Genomic DNA, 16,308 nt, shown 5'->3' with positions numbered 1-16,308 from the left:
CTTGAAATCGAATGGAAGCACGGATCTGTGAGTGTATTTGGGTTAACAGCTATGACGGCAGGCGCTAAGCTGCTTATCAGCCCTACAGCGGCCACTAATGCAAGCCAGATCTGATCTGCGGGAGATTGCGCCTCCTCCCTTTTTGTCCGCGGGTGCTGTTTCGTTCGAGCCTCACACCCCGATCAATCGCGCCAAAACGGTTCCGTGGTTGCGTGTGCGTTCCTTCCTAGTCGTCGGACATTCCAGCGTTGTAAAAGGAGCCTCAGGGAAGCCTTCCGACATTCCGAGACGAACCGCCGGGCCAAGCACACGACCACCAACATGTTCTTCATCAGCGCCATTGTGAAGAACATCGCACCCGTCTTGTACGACTCCACACCTCCTTAGCCTCTCCGTCTCTAACAGCCAGCACCCAGTATCGCGACGAGTCCGATTACCAGCTATGGCGACCAGATCTACAGCATGCACCGAGCCCGCAGCTCTGCCGGCTTCTCCCTCGACATTCCGCTCATCATGCTCGTCGCCAGCATCCTGAAGGTCTACTACTGGTTCGGTGCCCACTTCAGCACCTCGCTGCTCGTCCAAGCCCTGCTCATGATCTGCGTCCACCTGCTCCTCCTCCACGTCGCGCTCACGAACCGACCGCCGCCCTCGCACCTCCCTTTCCAACACAAGGATGTTTCGAACCGACCGTACGATTTCTGGCAGTGGAGGGCGCCAAGGCCGTATTGGACTTTCATTACATACTTCACTGGGGTGCTGTTGGTGCTGCATCTGCTCATGTCATCCACGAGCGTATTTGTGCCGTACACCGATCTGCTGGGCATGGTTGCGTTGACAATCGAGGCTACGCTTCCCATTCCCCAGCTCCTGGCTAACTACCAGAGACGCGGGTGCAAAGGATTCAGGCCTAGTGTCATCGTAAACTGGGTCATCGGTGACACGTTCAAGATGTGGTTCTTCTTTGCCAGTAGCAGTGGTGAGGTACCTTGGGCTTTCAAGGCTTGTGGTATCTTCCAGGCATGTTGCGACTTGGGACTTGCAGCGCAATACTTGATTTGGGGCGACGGGCCGCCTGGTGTGGAGGGTCTGGGTCGGGAGAAGGAGATCAGAAGCCCGATACCGCCTGAGGAGGGTTGGAATGCGGAGAAGCTGGGACAAACGAGCATGGCGGGTGGCATCGAGATGAGCGACGGCCAGGCGTGGGAGAGACCGAGGGCTGCGTAGAGTCATGTCGGATCAGAGAAGCGAAACGAAGACGAAGGAAGCCATAATGAAAGAGACGTTAATGTACACAGGCACCACGTATGTCAGAATAATAAGGTTACCAGATAAATATACCACGATACCAATGCGTGAGCCCACGGGGTTAGGACCACTCGAACACGATGACAATCGACCCATGACTTCTTCGCCTGACTTCGCGGGGTCGGCTGGCACTGGATTCCATGGCATTAGTACATATATCACGACTTCCCAGTCCACCTGCATCGGTGAGGACGAAGCGCGAAGATACCTAGCTAAACGCTTCCTCGTCACCATGGACTCTAACGCCACATCCACTTCTAAAGTACCTCATGAAGCTATTCGGTTCGCCATCCGCGAAAACTTCCCGTCCATTGTCGAGCCTTCTCACGCTCTAGGCGACATTTTGATGTCAATGATGACAAAGATCAACACGCTCCACGAAATAGCCAGCAGCACGATTGGCGATACAAGAGGAAAAGAGATGACAGATGTAATAGATGGGCTCCTTGATGAAAGTGCGGGGGTGGAAGCGCGGTTCAAGGTTTGGCACGAGAAGCTCAATGTTGCTTGTGTGATGATAAAGTTGGTGTACTCGCGGCAGGAAGCCGCTTCAGGAAAGTAGCAGGCAATGAGCAGATGCGGAGGTTTGCTCGATCGGTTTTCATGGGTAGGCGCGTGTAAGCAGCTGAATTCCGTTGTTTCTAGCAATGCGCCGCAGATCCGTGATTGCTGTGATACCATTAACCTTGATCGCTAAATCCAAACTTCCTAAGCGCGTCATTTAGCCCGCGTAAGTACTCCAGAAATCATAGATATGGCATTGCTGAGCCAACGTATGACAAGCATTGCGGTCGAGCAAGCCCAAACATCGGCTATGCAGCGTCCCGATACCATCGATGTGGCTCCACCTCTCTCATGATAGCGACAGGAAGCGAGTATATCAAATACCTGCTGTCGCACGGGATACCGATTTCGAGCTTGATCATCCGTTCTCTCTCATCAAGTTGCAACCCGATCCTATACGCTGTTCTAAGGCTAAAATCACGAGCAACCATCATCACAAAATGTTTGGTTCACCACACTCTACGTCGCGTCACCTCCGACGCCGCCAGCAGAACTACTCCTGGGACCACGGCTATCTCTACCAATCCGAACTCACACCCGTCCCCTCCTACGAAGACCTCTCTATACCCACTGCCATCCACACTCCAATCGACCTCCCCTCTCGCGTCAGCGCTCTGAACCGCCGCGCAGCTATCGTCTCAGCCAACCTCACTCATCTCACCGCCGTCGTCAAGCCGCTTGAAACGATCAAGCCCGATGACCTGAGCGAAGCCCACCTGAGCGACATGTGGGAAGAAGGTGTGTGCTTGGGCAAGGCGATGGAGGAGTTCAAGGAGCAGATGGAGGAAGTGAGCTTGATACTGGAGGAGCTGCTCATCGGTCGCAAGAAGGGAATGAAGATCTTGGGTGGAGTTGGCTTGGGCTTGGGATTGGAGAGTAGTAGGAGTCTGTCTAGGGGCTTCGGTAGGAGGAGGGGTCTGGGGTTCTGAGTATGGGCAATGGAGAAGTGGGATGATGCAACAGGTGTGGGTACCAGTGGCATGGCGTATCGGAGTGAAATTCTCGGAGCTTGCTGTTGTTTGCTAGTCACACTGTCGTTTACGAAGTCTTCATGTATATTGAATCAATGTATTGGTATATCAGTCTATTCTATGCAGTCCATATCTACGCAGAGATCGGCTGCGCCGGTACACTTTCTAGAGTAGGCACAACGGGCTTCATCAAGCCTTGATCATCAAAGTACAGTCTATCGATGGTGACTTCCCTGTTCGTTCCGTTGCCGTTCGGGATGGCAAATCGGTGGTAGCAGATATACCAATCGTCGGTGTTTGGGACGTTGATGATGGAACTGTGACCAGTAGCGAGGATACCCTTCGAGGCATCCTTCTGTAGTATGAGACCGTGGTATGTCCAGGGGCCATGAACGCTTGTAGACGTCGCGTACCCTACTCGGTAGTTCTCGGAACCAGTGTCATCGATAGAGTATGTGAGGTGGAAGAGGCCCTTGCGGTAGTTCATGAAGATGCCCTCGCGGAAGTCAGGAAGACCGCCAATGGAACGCGTTGTGTCAGCCTTTAGCGAGAGCATGTCGTCACTGAGCTCAGCGTAAAGCGCGGGTGTGATGTCTGAGCCTCCGTTGCCCCAGAAAATGTAGTATTTGCCAGTAGTTGGGTCTTGAAACACGTCTGGATCAATGGCTTGGCCAGTGGTAACATTGCCTTCGTTAAGGATCATAGCTTTCGCTTGTGCTGTAAACGGTCCTTCAGGCGCGTCTGCAACAGCCACGCCGATAGTCTTGCGGTCGTACTCCGGGTTGTTTCCGCTGAAGTAGAAGTAATACTTACTGTCCTTCTCGATAATGGTGGGGGCCCAGGCATTTCCGTTGGCCCAAGGTACGTTACCGCTGGTACCATTGAGGGTCAAGAAAGGTTCGGCTGATCGGGTCCATGAGACTAGGTCAGGTGACTTCCAGACGTAGAAGACATTACCGCCCCAGCCAGGGAAGCCATCCGTCGTCGCGTAGATGTAGTAGTTATCACCGAATACCGCGATGTTGGGGTCTGCGTATAAACCGGGAAGGACAGGGCTGCCTGCTGTCTTAGCAAGGACAGAACGTTTTGACTCCGCAGTCAGACCAGCAAGTTCTTTTGCCGTTACTGGAACCACAGTGCCATGACGTGGGCTAGTCGGCAATTTGTATGAACTGGAAACCTTCCAGTCAGGGTTGGAGATGTCTGCTGTCTCTAGCGGAATGTATCCACGTCCACCGTACTCATCCACAAAGAGGTAGTACTTCTCGCCATTGACATCGCCTGGATTGGATTTGAACACTGTCGGTCCCTCGACACTGCTAGTGCCGGCGTTGCGACCAATGCATGTGGCAACTTGGGTCCAGGACTGTACAGGAGCAAGGAGCGAGTCAGAACGCTCTTGGATAATGTCGGAGCAGTTTGTGCCTGTGCCTCCTTCGTCTTTTGTGAACCGGTAGAATGTATTCGCCTCTTGTATGACCGTAGTATCGATCCGTGACATGCCTGCGTCCTGCCAGATCTCGGGTTCGCTGAACGTGACGAAGTCCCGAGTAGTCACGTAGAGCATGCGGTGGTACGTCGCCCCTGTGCGGTCCGTATCGCTCTCAGCGTAGAGAGAGGACGCCCAAAAGACTACGTACGAACCAAGATCCGTATCGTAATACGCCTCTGGCGCCCATGTGTTTCCAGCAGTGGAAGGGGAGACCTTGACGTGCCGTTGCTGAGACCATGTCTTGAGGTCGCTTGACTCCCAGATCTCTAGATACAAGCTACCTTTGCGAACTGCATCTCCCCAGGAAGTACCGGATCCAATCGACAAGTCGGTAGCTAGCAGGAAGAATCTATCGCCCTCTGGAGAACGTATGACGAAGGGGTCACGTAACCCCTTCGTGCCTTCAGTAGAGGCAAGGATAGGCTCGCCGTTGTTGAGTTCTTTCCAAGCTAAAGCGTTGTTGCCTTCGCTGGCTGCAAGATAGATCTTCTCGCCAGCCAACGAGTTGCCCGTAAAATACGCAAAGGCATAACCTTCAAAAGCATCAAGTTTGACCGCCTGACGTACGTTGGCACTGAAGGTGCGATTCGAGGTCGTGCCGTCGCTGTCGATAATCGCTGTAAGATCAACTACAGTGTCGGCACTTTGTCGCTGAACCACGCCGTCTGCTGATATTACGGAAGGTTTGTTGCTCATCCATGTGACGTTCTGGTTCTCTGAGACGCTTGGTAGATGAAGATTCCCACGAACATCGTCAATGTTCGTGATCGCGAGGCTTTCTAGTGCTGATTGGGCCTGCGCTTTGAAGGTGGATTGGGCAGAGACTGTCGACCACAGACTCCACGCATAGAGTGGTAGGCGGTACGACCGCATGATGAAACAAGAGGAAGTAACGAGAGAGATACAGATGACCTACGGATTCTATAGGAATACATACCATGAACATATACTGCGACTATAAGCCGGGAGCTATACTTAACTCATACTTTGGAGCCATAACCAGCCATCGGAAGCGATACTTTATCAACTCATCTCCTAGACTCTTGGTATCCTAGTCTTGAGTACGAGAAACTCCACGAATACGCGTTAACGGACAGAACCTTCTTTCAGCGACTTCCAGGGACCCTAGTCGTGTCAAATTGCTAAACCTTAACGATCCCCGGACTATCCTCCACATCTGCTTGAGTCGTGGAGCGTAGGAAGTGTGGACTACCAGGCACATAAGAAAGTACCTTAATGTATTAATGTAATCCTAGTTTTATTTACTAAGGCGCTAGTCTAGAAGTAAATTTTTTCTTCTTATAATACTACTTTTTTATATAAATAGTAAATATTATAAAGCTATAAAATTAACTTATAATACTAGCTCTAACTACTTTAACTATCTTAGGCTCTCGACCTAGACTCTCTAGTCTAAGTTAGAACAACCTACCCGCGTACGCCTGCTTAACGTAGCTCTAGAGCTCTTAAGCCCGCTAAGGCCGCGCAGCGCCTTAGGCGCCTACTGCCTTAGGTAGCTATCTAGCTAGTACCTTTACAATACACCTACACGTCTATCTACACTTACACGCCTATCTTACGCGCTACCTTAGGCACTACGCAATACCTAATTACTTATATATACTACACGTATTATATTATATTACACGTATACACTAACATGCTAAATATAGCTTTGTATTTAGCTACTCTTATAGAAATGCTATTACTAGTAATATTATAATACTATTACTATTACTACCTACTACTCTACTACACAAATACCTATACTAATATAAGACTTAACTAATATATTACACTACGCGCCTTAGTACTTAAGTAAGAAGAAAATACTTCTCTAGATTATCTTACACCTTTAGCGCCTTTATAAATTCTAACCTAGTATTATCTATCTTCTGCTTACTAACCTAAATAATTAACACCTCTAGTAGATTATTCTACTTCTTTATAAACGTATTCTTAGCGCCTTTTAGCTTATCTATCTTCTATTAGCTTACGCTACGTAGCTACATACTTACTATATACCTGCTTACTTCTTTATATTCTTAAAGAACTACCTAAATAGACTAAGCTATTACTCTAGCTTTAGCTTTAACGCGCTAGTTACCTTTCTATTATTTTTAGTAATCTTAGCTGCCTTTCTATATATAACTATCTCTACGCTTAGAGACTCTAAGTCTATCTTATTTATAATCTATGTTAGGTAGCTTTCTAGATCTATATATATATATATAATTAGCTACTATATACATACGTATATACTATAGAGTTACTTACTAGTTATAACTAGTTCTAGAATAGAAGAAGGCGTTATCTTGTTACTCTTTTATAGTTTGTTTAATACTTTTAAATATTTAGAAATTTAGAGAATATTTAATATAGAAAGCTTTCTCTTACTTTAGAGTTCTTATACGCTGTGCGCTTCTTTGCTACTACTCTTTTACACTTAATCTCTTGCACCTAGACTACTTTCTTAGCTCTTTCTCTCTCTTTAGCTCTTTAGCTACTACGCTCTAATACATAACTTAAATTAATTTAGAATACCTACTATGTTTTAGCTACTTAACTTATACTTGCTATAATTACGCTTTCTATTCTGTTTATAGCTACTACAATCGCGCTTACTACCTCTTCTTAACTATCTTAAACTAGTTATATACTAAACTTAGTAAGTAGTATATTTACTAAGCTTACTTTTTACTACTATACTTTTTTTAAAAACTTTTTTTTAAAAATTATTAGCTACTACTTAGTAGTAAGCTAAAAAAGTAGTATTTTAATTATAGCTACTTTTTATATATAAAAGTAAAAATAACTTAGTACTATAATATTAAAAACTTTACTTTAAAGTATAAACTAATTATATACTATTATTAAGCTACTTAAATATATATAAAATTATTTTAGCTACTTTTATATTTTAATAAAGTAGCTATACTACTATTATTTTTAGTTTTTTAAGTATTACTTTAAAAAAAGTAAGTAAATAGTAAAAAATTTTATACTATAGTAAAAAATTAAAATATAAATATAAAAATAATACTATAAAAGTATTAAAAAAGTTAAAAAGTTAATAAATAATAAGCTAAGTATTTATTATTATAATAATTTAGTTATTTATTATTATAATAAAAAGTTTAAAAAAAAGTAGTAAATATATATTTTCTAAACTTACTAGTTAAGCTTTAACTTTAGTTTTAGTAGTATAAGCTATTATAAAACTTATTATACTAACTTATTATAATAACTTATTATATATTTATTATAAAGTTATTTTTAGCTACTATAAGTATATATAAAAATAACTACTTTAAATAAATAGCTTAGTAAACTACTATTACTAAATATCTTTTTTTTTAATATATATAACTAAAGTACTTTTATAAAAAGACCTCTTAGGCTTAAGCGCAAAAGACAGAGAAGACATAAGAAAGTAGAAGACAATAACGTCCCTCCCGAGGTCCTATGCGGAAATAGTTTGCGGGGTATGACGCTAATGACGCACGAGCCACTGGCATCGGTCTGCTTTGATGGCAACTCGGGGTGAAGACTACCGGACTCATAAACGACTGCAAGACCACTGTTCCTCATCTGTGTAGGGAGCTTGCTCGCTGAATTTTAGAGTCTCCGTACGCGTGCTGGTACTGCTGTCTCGATGTCCATTGCTGAAAGCGCCATGAATGGAGTTTGTTTTTGGCGCCACTCCCGCAGCGGACTTTTGAACGGATACGACATTAGGAGCGGAGGTATACGGGCTAGTTCGTATGGCGGTCGCACTGTTTTCTGTCGCTCGTAGATCGGATAAAGAGTAGGTCGAACCGGCACAGGTAAACAACCCCATTAGCCGTGAGCAGGAAGCATGACGACAGGAGTGCAAGACGCGCTGTCGACACAGCAGGAAGACATTGTACGAAGGCAATTTTTTTTGGCAGGAGATGAGCCATCCGTCAGTCCCGGAGCGCGATGTTCGTCGCCCTTAACATCAACACGTGGGATGCGGAAGGAGGCACGCTTGTGGTGTTCGCCGACCGCCATGCCGCCCACCAAGTCCCCAAGAACCTTGGCAAAAGAGCGTCGCACATTCGAAGAGACATACCAAGGCTGGGCCTGCGCATATCAGTACATGGAGGTGCAGAGCGTGATTGCGGAAATTGCTGTAAGTGGTTGAGGTTCAAAATGACATCCTTGACATCAAATTTCACAACATGAGCGGTGGTATCTATCGCAATAGTTGCAAAGTGTGCATGAGAGGTATCGCAGTGTTGTAAAATGGGTTGAGACTTGACAAGAACTCAGCGAAGAGCTGTCGAGAATACCTGGACATACTGCTAGATGTAGTAGAACTTGGTCAATTTTTGGATATCGTTCAATTGGGATCTGTTCGGACCCAAGTCATCGGAGTCCAAGATTTGGCGAACAGGCATGTGCAGATACTCAGGGCCTAACGTGAGTACCCACAGGGTCGTGGGATGTATGAGCCGTTAACCTAGCAGTATATAAACTGCATCAGCTTCGACTGCTGTACTGTAGGTCAAGTGTTGAACTCATTCTCACCATCTTTTCCCATCGCCCTGTTGCAGTGCCATCATCTGCCTGTTGCCCACCATGCGCACCTCCACGATCTTGACTGCCCTCTCTTTGGGACAAGTCACACTCGCAGCAATCGAACCGAAGAACTTCATATTCATCGTTCCCGATGGCATGGGTCCTGTCTCCCAGACACTGCTTCGCACATATCTGTCCATGGTCAATGGAAACTCGACCACTCGTGCTCCCCGAATCAATGCTCTACCTATCGATATTACTGTCATCGGCAACACTCGAACCCACTCTGCCAACAATCTCGTGACAGACTCTGGCGCCGCTGGTACTGCTCTTGCCACGGGACACAAGACCGATAATGGAGCTATCGGTGTAATGCCCGATGGCACACCGGTTGGATCTGTGATGGAAGCTGCGAAGCTAGCAGGCTATCTCACTGGCCTAGTAGTGACTTCACCCATCAGTCACGCAACTCCTGCGGGTAGGAAATGCTTTCTTGGTGCCTCAAATATTCTCTGACGATACTTAGCTTTCTTCTCTCATGCTGTGAGCCGAGACGCTCTTGATAAACTCGCAGAGCAACAAATTGGCTACAGCCATCCCCTAGGTATCAGCGTTGACCTGATGCTTGGTGGTGGTCGCTGCTACTTCCAGCCTCAAAATGAGTCTGACTCATGCCGCACTGATGACATCGACCTGTTTGCATACGCCGAGTCAAAAGGCTACTATACCGCCCGCGATCGTGCGAGTTTTGACGCTCTTGAGCTTGGTCTAGGTGACATCAAGCTTCCTTACGTTGGCCTGTTCAAGGATGGAGATCTCAGCTATGAGGTCGACCGCCAACAGCAAGCCGCGGAAGTCCGCGAGCCATCGCTGTCTGAGATGACTCAAGCTGCCCTCAATTCGCTTTCGCGGGCCAGTGCATCCAACGAGAAGGGCTATATCATGATGATCGAAGCTTCACGGATTGATCACTCGTCGCACGCTCACGACTCAGTCGCCCATCTTCACGAAGTCTTCGAATTCAACAATGTCGTAAACATGGTCATGAAGTGGATCGATTCGCATCCTGACACCGCCTTCCTCGCTGTGGCAGACCACGAAACCGGTGGTATAACCATACCTTCTCAATACGATCCGTCGCTACTCCAATCCAGTACGCATTCTGTCGAATACTTGAGTGAGCTCTGGAGCGACTACAACGGTACCGACCGCGCAGCATATCTGTCTAGCGAGATCGTTCCTTCCTATGGTCTGACGAATGTCTCCGATGCCGAGATTGAGAAGCTTCTCGAGGCTGGCGATGAATTTGGACAGGAGCTCGCCGACCTTCTGAATGCTCGCGCTGGACTTGAATGGTCGACTGGCGGTCACACTGGCGTCGACACCACTCTGTACGGCTACGCTGCTGGTGAAATGGGTGACAGGCTTGTTCTGGATATGGCGGGTGGTTGGGATAACACCGATTTGCCCAAATACGTGGCTGCCGCGTTGGGTGTAGACATGGATAAAGTCACGGAGCTGTTAAGTGCTAATGGAACGGAATGGGTACCTAGGGATGACGAAGAGTCGGAGCGTAAGCGCTGAAGAAAGCTTCCGACAGATAGCGCGATCAAACTCAAACTTTGTTGAGTTCACAAAGATGCTTTGCAGATGCCTGTGATGTTCTCCAATAATAGGAATTGCAGACGGTAAAGTTGAGCTGACCCTCGCTAGTAGCCGGAGAGTAGCTCGGCTGTCCTCGGGCATGGGTCGGCTGTCCTCGAAATCAAGCGAGGACAGGGCAACATCCCAGGAACTGTGTGGTTTTACGCTTAGTACCTTCCTGATCGGGCAGCTTTGCTGGAGGCGTCGATTGCGGCAAGAAATGGTGCAGCTGAGCTGTCCTCAAACCCCAGCCACCCGTTACCCCTTAAGCACTGACCCTTTCGCTTAAGCTCACGAAGACAGGGCAACGGTATTATGTAAGCGCGGCGCGCAGATGCCCGCGATGCGAGCATGTCAAGTGCATCCCGCAATCTCAACATTTGGAAACCAGGGCGGCTGCGGTTTCCCGTCGACACGAAGAGCTTGGGCGTCAGTGCGAAGGGAACACACGAAATTTGATCAGTCAGACCGTCATCGCGCGTGCATACGCATGAGGCGGTTGTTGGGAGTCTTTCCGGGAAAGAGACTGTGAGACAAGTTTACTTCCGAGTTACCCAACAAGAGCGTGGAAAGCCAAATCCGAGATTCGACCGGCATTACTTGGTGGTCCCGAGACGCGAAAGGTGATTACACGATAGATCGCGTAGCATTTTACCACGGCATCCGCGAACAAGCAGAGGCGATACCTACAACAAGGATGCGCCATCCCGCAGCACCTACGATCATCGCTGTGCTCCTCGGTTTTCTCTTCTTCATGATATTATGGAGCCGAGCACGAGGCGACGGGCATCACGAGGGTAATCCCCATCCGGACGATGTACCGCGAAAAAGAGAAAAGCAGAAAGAGCTTTCGTCAAGCAGTGACGAGATCGAAACATCCGAAGCTCAAAACCATCACTGAATCTATCCAATCACTCTCCTCTCCGAAAGCGCGCAGGTGGTATTTCTGGCTCGTAAGGTTTTCACTACGCGCAGTCTCGATGACCACCAACGAGTGCATTGAGCGGAGGAGAGAAAGAAGAGCGCCCATGGACGACGTCAGCATCTTGTGTATGAGAAATACAGATAGTGCACATGCACAAGTCCATTTGGACGCTTGGAAGAAGATGCAGCGCTGCAGTTTCCGAATTACCTCTACATTTACAGGGCTACGATAAAGCACACTGGAACTAGGGCTTGGAGGCATTTGAGAATGCCTCTAGTCGATCTGCTAGTTGCTCCCACATGGGCTCCCCAACCCTCGCCGTGCTTCGCAGACCCGCTGCCACGAAAGGGAGAAGTCTTTCGAACTCCTGATCTACATGCTTATGGCTCTTACCCTCAGCCTGCGAAAGTAACACACCAAGATCCAGAAGTTCAATGATCGCTTTATGGATTGGCTTCACTTCCTTCGACAAGAGCGCTCGCTGGTGCAATCTTTCCATACACTTGATGTGAATCTGAGACATCTCGTCGATATCATCGGCCTTTTCCATTGCCGAATTCATGTCTCGTATGGTCAGGAAGACGGCAGTCTCGGTGACATAAGAACGGAGGATATCGGCGAACCAATTCAAGCGTTGCAGAAGTCTGTAGAACATCGGTGGACGATTCTTTCTGGATGCGCGAATGCGCGCGCGTTGCAGTTGGTATTTGACTCGGTAGATCTGCATCAGGAACGTACAGATCTCTTGGTAGATGGGTATGGACGAGCGTTGGATAATGTTTTGAATCGACCAAGGTACCTAGAAAGATCTTTAGCTGGGGCACATAAGAGCATTCTTCCGATACATACCGCATAATCCACGGAAACGGCGGCTAGACCCTTGACCAAGCTTCCTTGCGCCTTCGTTTTCATAGAACGAACGACAAGTTTCTCCGTGTCGGGACCAGAGAGGATCGTACCGAAAACGCCCCGTGCAAGCTCCGTAAGCACGTATCGATCGTTCCAACCACGTCTGCCGGCATCCATGCGCTCAAAAATTGCAGTGGAAAAGTCCTCGAAAACGGCACCGTTGCTGCCCAAGTAAAGGGTTTCGAATGTATGTAGCACACGCATCAGGCCGTCAGTCTCGAAGATGTGTTGACGAAGAACATTTGAGGCGACTGAGTACTTGCTACGTATCCATGTCTCGAAGGCTGTCTGGAACAGTTCTGGGAAAGGCGAGAGGGGTACGTCGGATGACGTATCGCAGACTGTTTCATGATCGAGGCGCGGCTCTGCCAGTGAGGAATGTAAACCTGTATCATAAATGCCCAGTTCTTTCAAGAAAATAACGCTTTTGCCTGTATTGAATATTTTCTTAACAGCTGGCTGTAGAAACGCAGGCAACTGCATGTGTTCCTCAGAATTACGGCGGAGCATGAAGCGGTCGTGCCAAAGGGAAGCAGCTTCACTCAGTGCATCGCTCGAGATGACAAAGAAGTTCTCCTCGTCGGGACCAAGCTCGCCGGTTTCCATCCACCGTCGGATTGGCTTCAGATATGTCTGTAAGCACTCAAAGAATACCTTCGACGTGTATGCAAAGATTTCGTCTTCCAGCGTCATCTGCGCTAGAGTAGTCTGCTCGTACAATGCTTCCAGGTGGTAAAAGGGATTTACAGGTATCGATGGATCTTGAGTTGCCGTTGATCGACTCAGACCATCGACAATCGGCGCCAGACGTAAGATAGGGTGACATAGTGCCCGCACATCGCCGTGCAATGGCAACAAACTGACGGGAAGTGGCGTATCAGGAATGAGATATCTCTGCTGCATTGTGGATAAGGAGTGGTCGAAGTCAAGTAGTCGCTTCCGTACAACGGCCTCGAAGGTCTGGACAAGAGGTGATGACGGTGGCTTCTTGGCTCGTTGTTGCAGCGTCCAGCGTCTTATCGCCTCTATACGTGTTCCAGTGTCGGCGAATTGAGAAAGGAGATGTGTTATAGCGGTTGATTGATTGTTGTCAATAGTATATGTCCCATTGGGGGTAATGCTGTCCTTTTCGATCCGGTACAAGCTCGTCTTCAGCCCACCAAGCATGAATAGCGTTTCTCGCACAGCCTGCAGCTCTGTTATGTTCACGCCAGTGCTACTGCGATCCGCGCCCGAGGTCCAAAATTGCGCGTCTTCCAGCTTGGTAACAAGATTCTCTTCTGTAGATGAGATACAGGCTTCGGGATCGAAAGTATCATCTGCGTCGAAATTGGTCGGTGGTGTGCTTGGAGCCTTCCTGCGCTTTTTGGGCGTTTTCTCGTCGCCCGAAGAGTCCACGGCATAGTCGATGTCCTTCCAGATATCCTCATCGCTGTAGGGGTCGTCTTCAAGGATCTCCGCCCAAGTCAGTGGCGGCGGAGGGCTAGGGGGTCTAAGCAGCTCTAAGGCTTCGACCTGGGTGTTCTCAAGAGGCCGATCGGCGAGCTGGAGTAACAGAGATAGGAACTCTGGCTTGAACTTGTTCGTATACGCCTCCAACTTTTGAAGCCGTGATTGGAGCGCATCAGCGAGGTCATCGCGGTTCTTGATACGGAATTTCTCATCTAGTCCGGCAAAGCTCGCCGTAACGTCGAACTGATTCGTTCTTGCATACTGGTGCCCTCGAAGATTGCGCGATGCAATCTCCCTGGCGTGCCTGTAGGCCTGTTTGTTTGCTGCATGATCGTGTCTCAGTATGGACTGTATCAGCTCGTCCGTAAGTCCGGAGACTTTCGCGTTTTGGGCCATGATAACGCGTCCTTCATCTGCCGTCGCGCGATGACGCCAGAGGAAATAAGATCCCGGTAGTAGTGATATGGCTGTGGTGACTTGCGGCGGTTGATTCGGCTCCACTTGACAGAGACATCATGCCCGATGCAGGCTAGCGTGATCACGCACCGCGTCACCGCCGGCTGTGAAACTCGAGGTTGAGCGCTCCTGCGACTTTTCTGAGGCGGGACTGTGTCCCAACCCTCGGCCACCGCAACTGCAACTGCTCGTTATCATGGCGCTTCCCAAGGGCATGCGCTACTTGGCTGGCGCCACTTTCTGCATCTTCGTCTATCTGTTTGTGCAAATCCTCAAGGCCCCTGGTTCCGAGAAACCCGTCGAGATTCCGAGCAAAGTTCCGACCAACAAATTCGGCGACTGGGACCACGACCCCCAATTGGATCGTAAGGCAGCCTGGGATATGGTATGAATCCATTATAGATGCTAATCATGTGATCAGCCTCCGGCGAACCTCCCGAGCCGCTGCGACGAGTCGACGGTGACAACTACGCCCCAAACAATCCCGCGAGCACGCGCATCAACGCCACGATCCTCAGTCTAGTCCGCAATGAAGAGCTCCACGACATGCTGCAAAGCATGCGCGACCTTGAGCGTACTTGGAACCACAAGTTCAACTACCCCTGGACCTTCTTCAACGATAAGCCCTTTACCGAAGAGTTCAAAAAGGCCACGCGAGCAGCTACCAACGCCGAAGTACGATACGAACTGGTCCCTGCCGAACACTGGGACATTCCGTCGTGGATAAATATGGACTTGTACGAGGAGTCTGTGTCCCTGCTCACGTCGCTGGATGTACAGTACATGGGCAAGAAGTCTTATCACCAGATGTGTCGGTGGAACAGCGGCATGTTCAGCGAGCACCCTGCGCTCAAGGACATCCAATACTACTGGCGGGTGGAACCAAACGTCCACTTCTTCTGCGATGTGGATTACGATGTCTTTGCTTGGATGCAAGACCACAACAAAACGTACGGTTTCAACGTCAACATCTACGATAACGCCGACAGCGTTGCGACGTTGTGGCCAGAAACGAAGAAGTTCATCCAAGACAATCCGGGATATGTACATCCAAACAATGCGCGCGAGTGGCTGGAAGACGACCAGCGCCGGCCTGAGAACAACAAGAAAGCCCATGGCTACTCAACATGCCACTTCTGGTCCAATTTCGAGATAGGCGACCTGAGCTTTTGGAGGAGCAAAAAGTACCGCGACTATTTCGACCATCTCGATCGCGCTGGAGGCTTCTTCTACGAACGTTGGGGCGACGCTCCAGTACACAGCGTCGCACTGGGACTCTTCGAAGACAAGAGCAAGATACACTGGTTCCGAGACATCGGATACCAACACATACCCTTTTTCAACTGCCCGAACAGTCCAAAGTGTTCCGGTTGCGTCACTGGTCAGTTTACAGACGGCGAGAAGTGGCTGAACCGGGAGGATTGTCGGCCGTTATGGTTCAAATACGTCGGCATGGACTGAGCTCTAGTCTGGGTAACGCTGCTGCGTATTGCCTACAGCTATGTGCAGCGTACAGTCGTCTCGGAAATGACTGATATGATTGTACTTGCTCACGTTACGAGGGTTTTAGCCGTTGTGGAGTTATTTGGCGCCTGAGTATGTACGACTTCCATCTCGGCATGACGCATTTACGTGAAGAAACAGTAGATATACCAATAGACGCAACGAATGATTACAGTATTTTTTCGAACTCCAGTATCGGTTTGAACATCGCGGAGATCACACGACAGGCTGACTACAACTAATGGATCTTCACCCTGAACCCACCGGATGATATACATCTTCCCGACAAACACCCTGTCCCGACACGCTCGTACACTCTGTCACCGTTACGGTCTCTCTGTGCGGTCGCAGCAACGATTAGGACGTAGTGTTGTTGAATCGCCGGCGAAATGCTGCCTTTCGCCTTTCCGAGGACTACACAATACCTCTGTGGTGCCGTGGACCCGTTTGGCGTGTCAAATATTAGGTCACCTTCTCCTTGCAGCCCTGCCTTGAGGGAATCGTATTCTCGCGCTGTAGCGTCGAGGGCTATATTTGCT

At 48.7% G+C, this 16,308-nt stretch overlaps 6 protein-coding genes across 6 annotated transcripts; 4 read left to right on the top strand and 2 right to left on the bottom strand.

Annotated features, from left to right (window-relative positions):
- Positions 1 to 321: 321 nt before the first annotated feature.
- On the top strand, positions 322 to 1,227 carry J4E92_000640 (uncharacterized protein; the record flags this gene model as incomplete). Its single annotated transcript, XM_051492055.1, has 2 exons — positions 322 to 365; positions 417 to 1,227. The coding sequence occupies 2 exons, from the start codon at positions 322 to 324 to the stop codon at positions 1,225 to 1,227; spliced, it is 855 nt and encodes a 284-aa protein (XP_051357567.1).
- Positions 1,228 to 2,312: 1,085 nt separating this feature from the next.
- Positions 2,313 to 2,801, top strand: J4E92_000639 (uncharacterized protein; the record flags this gene model as incomplete). Its single annotated transcript, XM_051492054.1, has 1 exon — positions 2,313 to 2,801. The coding sequence occupies one exon, from the start codon at positions 2,313 to 2,315 to the stop codon at positions 2,799 to 2,801; it is 489 nt and encodes a 162-aa protein (XP_051357566.1).
- A 175-nt stretch (positions 2,802 to 2,976) lies between these two features.
- Positions 2,977 to 5,208, bottom strand: J4E92_000638 (uncharacterized protein; the record flags this gene model as incomplete). The annotated part of the gene is made up of 1 exon (XM_051492053.1): positions 2,977 to 5,208. The coding sequence occupies one exon, from the start codon at positions 5,206 to 5,208 to the stop codon at positions 2,977 to 2,979; it is 2,232 nt and encodes a 743-aa protein (XP_051357565.1).
- A 3,732-nt stretch (positions 5,209 to 8,940) lies between these two features.
- J4E92_000637 (uncharacterized protein) lies at positions 8,941 to 10,464 on the top strand (the record flags this gene model as incomplete). Its single annotated transcript, XM_051492052.1, has 2 exons — positions 8,941 to 9,358; positions 9,407 to 10,464. 2 exons carry the CDS (start codon positions 8,941 to 8,943, stop codon positions 10,462 to 10,464), a joined length of 1,476 nt encoding a protein of 491 aa, XP_051357564.1.
- Positions 10,465 to 11,693: 1,229 nt separating this feature from the next.
- On the bottom strand, positions 11,694 to 14,206 carry J4E92_000636 (uncharacterized protein; the record flags this gene model as incomplete). The annotated part of the gene is made up of 2 exons (XM_051492051.1): positions 11,694 to 12,248; positions 12,299 to 14,206. The coding sequence occupies 2 exons, from the start codon at positions 14,204 to 14,206 to the stop codon at positions 11,694 to 11,696; spliced, it is 2,463 nt and encodes an 820-aa protein (XP_051357563.1).
- A 256-nt stretch (positions 14,207 to 14,462) lies between these two features.
- Positions 14,463 to 15,727, top strand: J4E92_000635 (uncharacterized protein; the record flags this gene model as incomplete). The annotated part of the gene is made up of 2 exons (XM_051492050.1): positions 14,463 to 14,631; positions 14,688 to 15,727. The coding sequence occupies 2 exons, from the start codon at positions 14,463 to 14,465 to the stop codon at positions 15,725 to 15,727; spliced, it is 1,209 nt and encodes a 402-aa protein (XP_051357562.1).
- Positions 15,728 to 16,308: the final 581 nt, after the last annotated feature.

This window comes from Alternaria infectoria (genome assembly GCF_024043175.1).
Source record: "Alternaria infectoria strain BMP 0036 chromosome Unknown scaffold_1, whole genome shotgun sequence".
Lineage (NCBI taxonomy): Eukaryota > Fungi > Ascomycota > Dothideomycetes > Pleosporales > Pleosporaceae > Alternaria > Alternaria infectoria.
This window is presented reverse-complemented; position numbering and strand designations above follow the sequence as displayed.